The sequence below is a fragment of the Eleutherodactylus coqui genome, chromosome 10 (assembly GCF_035609145.1).
Source record: "Eleutherodactylus coqui strain aEleCoq1 chromosome 10, aEleCoq1.hap1, whole genome shotgun sequence".
Lineage (NCBI taxonomy): Eukaryota > Metazoa > Chordata > Amphibia > Anura > Eleutherodactylidae > Eleutherodactylus > Eleutherodactylus coqui.
The window spans coordinates 14298782-14306199 of NC_089846.1; the positions used below are offsets into that span (position 1 = coordinate 14298782).

At 55.2% G+C, this 7418-nt stretch overlaps 1 protein-coding gene across 1 annotated transcript; it reads right to left on the reverse strand.

The window, feature by feature from the left end:
• Positions 1-863: 863 nt before the first annotated feature.
• LOC136580073 (tigger transposable element-derived protein 6-like) lies at positions 864-6993 on the reverse strand. Its single transcript, XM_066580303.1, has 2 exons — positions 6708-6993; positions 864-2663 (listed from the first exon to the last, which is right to left on the reverse strand). The coding sequence occupies exon 2, from the start codon at positions 2646-2648 to the stop codon at positions 1158-1160; it is 1491 nt and encodes a 496-aa protein (XP_066436400.1). The 5' UTR covers positions 2649-2663; positions 6708-6993; the 3' UTR covers positions 864-1157.
• Between the last annotated feature and the right edge of the window lie 425 nt (positions 6994-7418).

Here is a 7418-nt window from a genome sequence, read left to right on the forward strand (position 1 = left end):
CTTGTCTGCAGGTCCCCGACACCTGTCTTCAAGCAACAATTCCTGATCAGGGGTTTGAAAATTCCCGCCTCCAAGGAGCGCTGGCTGTGATTGGTTCTCAAGCGCTGGGGCTCAGCCAATCAGAGCCAGAGCTCAATGAACCAATCACAGCCATTCAGGCTGTGATTGGTTCATCGAGCACTGGCTCTGATTGGTTCTCAAGCTCCTTGGCTCAGCCAATTAGAGCCAGCAGTTCCTGGAAGTGGGGATTTTAAACCTCTAATCCAGGGAGCGATGACAGAAAACTTCAAATAAGTGTCAGAGCTGAAGAGGAGACATGTGGCGAAGTTGACAGCGGCTGTTAGGTGATGTGTTTTTTCATGCTCCTGGGGCTTATTTTAGGGCTTTTACAGTAGGACTTCCTACTGTAAAAGTTGGATCGCACCGCACAAAAAAAAACCACGCGTTTTCATGCAATGCAACAGAAAGGAACACTCCACAAGGAAACTTCGACTACAAAACCTCGCAAATCGCGGCAAGATTCAGCAACCTGTGATTTTTCTTTTGCAATGTAGCAGCCTACAAAACATTGCTAATATGAAGGAACCCATTGGAAAGCCTGGGCTTCACATACATGTGATCTGTAGTACTGTCACATTGCGAGAAAATCACGCAATTCTGTCACCCGTGTGAAACTGGCCTTATACATACTTTATGTCAAAATTTACCAGATATTGGCAGGAAGGTTCAGTCTCTATTGCCGTACCGCCAACATAATAAGCGAGGAGGTACTAGTTTTGGAGCGCCCCTCGTACATAGTTCCCCTATGATAGCCCTTACAGTGCACTGATGGCGCCCTACACAGTCATCACTTGTCTTCTGCGTTAACACATAATAAAATTTAATGAGTCCAATGTCTATCCCAAGATGGCACCTACAGCTCAACCACTCATCCCCGAGAGAGCTGCTGTGGCTGATTGAGTATGCTGGGAGTTCTGCAACAGCCAACCCCAGGAGTATACATTATATACTGTATTCTGGGGAACCCAAGTCCTGGAACATGGAAAGTGCTCCAGTCCCACGGTCTACTGTAAGACTCCAGAATCAGGACATGCTGGGAGTTGTAGTTTCTGCAGTCTACCAGCTGCTTCCGCCATTGAGGAGTAATCCGACACTTGCTACATCTGATCTAACTTTTTGGCCACAATGATGTTCTCATACTCCGTCTCCACCTGCAGCAACGAGTCCATGAGGAGCTGACTGCCCAGCTCTGCCGCAAGCAACTTATGCCGCCGGATGCTGGAAAGAGCCTCTTCCAAGGCTATAGGCTCCTCAGCAGGGAGAGAAGGTTCCAGATCATTGGTCTGGGGGTCACTATGTGGGTCGTCGTCCTCACAGCTGTCCTCGCTGTTGGAGCATTCGAGGTTTTCATCAATATTTTCCAAGTCCATGGTCACATTGGCAGCTTCACCAAGTTGGTTGAGAATAGCAAGAGATCGGGCGGCATCCTCATCATCATCATGGCTGACATCCACTGTGGGCACAAACCCGCAGTGTAGGAAACCCCGTGTGATAGTCTCTGGTCTTACTTCAGCCCATGCAGTCTTCACCCAGCTCAGCGCATCCGTCAGACTGATGCCCTTGGCCAGTGTGTGCACCGTCTCGGCATCATCCATCCTGGCCAGCAGGGAGCGCATCAGCTTCTTCCGATAATGGATCTTGAAGGCACGGATCACACCTTGGCACATTGGGGGTGACCATGATGTGCCGTGTGCTGGTAGGAGCGTCACCTCCACGTGTGATAGCTTTTCTGCGGAGTGACAGGGAGCGCTGTCTACAAACAGTAAGATTCTACGGTTCTGCAGCCGCATTTTCTCATTTAGTTTCTCTATCCATGAGCGATAGATCTCGGGTGTCATCCACGCCTTACTGTTTGCGTGCTGCCACATCCCCATTGAGGGCACAACTGTTCTGTGGGCAGACCCTGGGAGATTAGAGCTGTGGACCACCAGTGGCTGCTCCTTGTCTCCACAGAGGTTGGCACATAATGCCACTGTCAGTCTTTGTTCTGCCCAGCTTCCGTCCATGCACTGGGCACTTTTCGCAGTTAACGTCTTGTCCGGGATGGCTTTGAAGAAGAGGCCGGTTTCATCCATAGTGTAGATGTCACTATCTGTGTAGCCCATTACTATGACCTGCAGCCGGTCCTTCAAGGCTGAGTCGTCATCATCTCTCATCTCTACACTAGCACCAGAGATGGGGTGGAAAATTATGTTGTGTCGCGTCCGGAACTTATTGAGCCATCCATTACTGGCGTGGAAATGGTGGAGTCCCAACTGAGATGCAATCTGCAATGCCTTCTCCTGCAGCATTGGGCCACTTATGGGGAAATGTTCGGAGCGGGCGTGGTAGAGCCAGTCCAGCACTGCCTTGTTCACGTCCTCAAATGGCTGCCAGCGGCGCCGCTTTGAGTTCTCATTGACGTTCTCCTGCCACTGTCTCAGGTAATGCTCCCTGTTGGCCAGGGTCGCCTGGATCTGTGTCTTACTGCAGTTGAACTCCTTGGCCAAGTCCCGCTGTGATCGTCCAGCCTCATTTTCCTTAATGACGGAAATTCTGTCCCTTAAGGTTAGGATGCAGAGCTTTCGTTTGGTGCCGGAGGTTGCCATGTCTGTTGATCACCCCTGAAATACAAATCGCATTACATTCTGGTCCTATTTAATGTCCGTCCCTCCTCTTAAGAGTTGTGGTATATTGTCATACCACCAGCCGCTGGCATAACATGGTCACTGATCTGCTACCTTCATTTCCTACCACAAGGACATTTGCCAGCAGGTGGCCATATTGGGAGCAGAGAAGGATAAGGGGCCCATACTGGGAGCAGAGAAAAGGGACGGGGCCCATACTGGGAGCAGAGAAAAGGGACGGGGCCCATACTGGGAGCAGAGAAAAGGGACGGGGCCACGCCGGGAGCAGAGAAAAGGGACGGGGCCACGCCGGGACACCCCTGAAATACAAATCGCATTACATTCTGGTCCTATTTAATGTCCGTCCCTCCTCTTAAGAGTTGTGGTATATTGTCATACCACCAGCCGCTGGCATAACATGGTCACTGATCTGCTACCTTCATTTCCTACCACAAGGACATTTGCCAGCAGGTGGCCATATTGGGAGCAGAGAAGGATAAGGGGCCCATACTGGGAGCAGAGAAAAGGGACGGGGCCCATACTGGGAGCAGAGAAAAGGGACGGGGCCCATACTGGGAGCAGAGAAAAGGGACGGGGCCACGCCGGGAGCAGAGAAAAGGGACGGGGCCACGCCGGGAGCAGAGAAAAGGGACGGGGCCACGCCGGGAGCAGAGAAAAGGGACGGGGCCACTCTGGGAGCAGTGAAAGAGATGGGGCCACGCTGGGAGCAGAGAAAGAGATGGGGCCATGCTGGAAGCAGCGAAAGAGATGGGGCCATGCTGGGAGCAGCGAAAGAGATGGGGCTATACTGGGAGCAGAGAAAGAGATGGAGCCATGCTGGGAGCAGAGAAAGAGATGGGGCTATACTGGGAGCAGAGAAAGAGATGGGGCCATGCTGGGAGCAGAGAAAGAGATGGGGCTATACTGGGAGCAGAGAAAGAGATGGGGCCATGCTGGGAGCAGAGAAAGAGATGGGGCCATGCTGGGAGCAGAGAAAGAGATGGGGCCATGCTGGGAACAGAGAAAGAGATGGGGCCATGCTGGGAGCAGAGAAAGAGATGGGGCCATGCTGGGAGCAGAGAAAGAGATGGGGCCATGCTGGGAGCAGCGAAAGAGATGGGGCCATGCTGGGAGCAGCGAAAGAGATGGGGCCATGCTGGGAGCAGCGAAAGAGATGGGGCCATGCTGGGAGCAGCGAAAGAGATGGGGCTATACTGGGAGCAGAGAAAGAGTATGGCCCCTCTCCTTCACTGCTCCCAGTATGGCCCCTCTCCTTCACTGCTCCCAGGAGGGCCCCCTCTCCTTCACTGCTCCCAGGAGGGCCCCCTCTCCTTCACTGCTCCCAGGAGGGCCCCCTCTCCTTCACTGCTCCCAGGAGGGCCCCCTCTCCTTCACTGCTCCCAGGAGGGCCCCCTCTCCTTCACTGCTCCCAGGAGGGCCCCCTCTCCTTCACTGCTCCCAGGAGGGCCCCCTCTCCTTCACTGCTCCCAGGAGGGCCCCCTCTCCTTCACTGCTCCCAGGAGGGCCCCCTCTCCTTCACTGCTCCCAGGAGGGCCCCCTCTCCTTCACTGCTCCCAGGAGGGCCCCCTCTCCTTCACTGCTCCCAGGAGGGGCCCCTCTCCTTCACTGCTCCCAGGGGAGCCCCCTCTCCTTCACTGCTCCCAGGGGGGCCCCCTCTCCTTCACTGCTCCCAGGGGGGCCCCCTCTCCTTCACTGCTGCCAGGAGGGCCCCCTCTCCTTCACTGTTGCCAGGAGGGCCCCCTCTCCTTCACTGCTGCCAGGAGGGCCCCTTCTCCTTCACTGCTGCCAGGAGGGCCCCCTCTCCTTCACTGCTGCCAGGAGGGCCCCCTCTCCTTCACTGCTCCCAGGAGGGCCCCCTCTCCTTCACTGCTCCCAGGAGGGCCCCCTCTCCTTCACTGCTCCCAGGAGGGCCCCCTCTCCTTCACTGCTCCCAGGAGGCCCCCCTCTCCTTCACTGCTGCCAGGAGGGCCCCCTCTCCTTCACTGCTGCCAGGAGAGCCCCCTCTCCTTCACTGCTGCCAGGAGGGCCCCCTCTCCTTCACTGCTGCCAGGAGGGCCCCCTCTCCTTCACTGCTCTCAGTATGGCCCCCTCTCCTTCACTGCTCTCAGTATGGCCCCCTCTCCTTCACTGCTCTCAGTATGGCCCCCTCTCCTTCACTGCTCCCAGTATGCTCCCCTCTCCTTCACTGCTCCCAGTATGCTCCCCTCTCCTTCACTGCTCCCAGTATGCTCCCCTCTCCTTCACTGCTCCCAGTATGCTCCCCTCTCCTTCACTGCTCCCAGTATGGCCCCCCTCTCCTTCACTGCTCCTGGTATGAATCCCCTCTTTTTCACTGCTCCCAGTATGGCCCCCTCTCCTTCACTGCTCCCAGTATGGCCCCCCTCTCCTTCACTGCTCCCAGTATGGCCCCCCTCTCCTTCACTGCTCCCAGTATGGCCCCCCTCTCCTTCACTGCTCCCAGTATGGCCCCCCCTCTCCTTCACTGCTCCCAGTATGGCCCCCCTCTCCTTCACTGCTCCTGGTATGAATCCCCTCTTTTTTCCTTCTCACAGTACGACCCCATCTCTTGCTCTGCTTCCTGTAGGACCCCTCTCTTCCCCGGTATAATCCCCTCTGCTTTCCTGCTCCCAGTATGCCCCCCTTTCCTTCTCTGCTCCCTGTACGACCCCTCTCGTCCCTAGTATGCTTCCCTCTCCTTCTCTGCTCCCAGTATGGCCCCCTCTTCTTCTCTGCTCCTCTTATGACCCCGCTCTTTCCTGCTATGCTCCTCTCTCCTTCTTTGCTCCCAGTATGCCCCCCTTTCCATCTCTGCTCCCCTTATGACTCCTCTCCTCCTTGGAATGCAACCCTTTCTCTCTCTCCTCTCAGTATGCTCCCTTCTCCTTCTCTGCTCCCTGTACGACCCCTCTCTTCCCCCGATATGCTCCTTCTCTGCTCCCTGTATAGCCCCCTCTCCTTCTCTGCTTCTTGTACGACCCCTCTCTTACCCAGTATTCTCCCCTCTCCCTCTCTACTCCCCATGCGACCCCTCTTCCCTGCTCCTCTTATGACCCCTCTCTTCCCCGGTATGACCCCCTCTCCTTCTCTGCTCCACTTACGACCGCACTCTTACCCAGTATACTCCCCTCTCCTTCTCTACTTCCCCTAACGACCCCTCTCTTCCCCGGTATGCTCCCCTCTCCTTTTCTGCTCCTCCTATGGCCCCTCTCTTCCCCGCTATGCTCCCCTCTCCTTCTCTACTCCCCATACGACTCCTCTTCCCCGGTATGCTCCCCTCTCCTCTGCTCCTCTTATGGCCCCCCTCTCCTTCTCTGCTCCCCATACGACCCCTCTTCCCCGGTATGCTCCCCTCTCCTTCTCTGCTCCTCCTATGGCCCCTCTCTTCCCCGGTATGCTCCCCTCTCCTTCTCTGCTCCTCCTATGGCCCCTCTCTTCCCCGCTATGCTACCCTCTCCTTCTCTACTCCCCATACGACCCCTCTTCCCCGGTATGCTCCCCTCTCCTCTGCTCCTCTTATGGCCCCCTCTCCTTCTTTGCTCCCCATACGACCCCTCTTCCCCGGTATGCTCCCCTCTCCTTCTCTGCTCCTCCTATGGCCCCTCTCTTCCCCGGTATGCTCCCCTCTCCTTCTATACTCCTCTTATGGCCCCTCTCTTCCCCGGTATGCTCCCCTCTCCTTCTCTGCTCCTCCTATGGCCCCTCTCTTCCCCGGTATGCTCCCCTCTCCTTCTCTGCTCCTCTTATGGCCCCTCTCTTCCCCGGTATGCTCCCCTCTCCTTCTCTGCTCCTCCTATGGCCCCTCTCTTCCCCGGTATGCTCCCCTCTCCTTCTCTGCTCCTCCTATGGCCCCTCTCTTCCCCGGTATGCTCCCCTTTCCTTCTCTGCTCCTCATACGACCCCTCTTCCCCGGTATGCTCCCCTCTCCTTCTCTGCTCCTCCTATGGCCCCTCTCTCCCCCGGTATGCTCCCTTCTCCTGCTCCGTATGGCTCTTTTCTCCCATTGTGAAGCTCTGTACTTACTTGCTCCCTCTGTCTCCCTTTCTTTGGCAGGGGTTGCTCACATGAGAATGCAGTTGATCCTGGTCGATCGGATGACGTAGCAGTCAGGTGGTCTTGGGTGGTCATGTGACCCTTCTGTCTTCAGTGCAGGATTCTGCAGTACATTGGGGGTTGTAATGTGCTGGGGGAGGGGAGGGTGGTCTGCATAATGTTAGAGAGCATAAATGTGAGGAAGCCATGGGGGATTGTTGGTAGCAGCTTATTCATTCTGTATGAAAGGGTTTGTGAGTATAATGGGTGGCTGGGTGTTTGGGAGTTAATATGCAGTTCTGGACTAACTGGTGCTTTAGGGGGTTAAAGAAGTTTTCTGGTTTAACATAATTAATGCTCCACCCACTTGTTTACAGGAAAAGTTCTACAACTTCCTACTTTATATACAGTGTTTGCTGTCAGTGAATGAGAACACTTGTTACATGCAGAGGCTGGAAATAGTTGGCTCGTTCAGCTTAGACACAAAGATAAATCGTTTATTTCTATAACAGGATCGTTCAGTTCGCTGTATCGGACGCTTTCACACGGCCAAGAAAATTGCGTGAGATTTGGGTGTTGCGAGATGCACAAATCTCGCACGAATGAGAACCCCATTCATTTGATCACAGTTTCCGCGAAGTGATGCAAGGCGGTTTCACATCCATGGGAAAATCGTATGTTGGTGAGCGCGATACTAGGCTG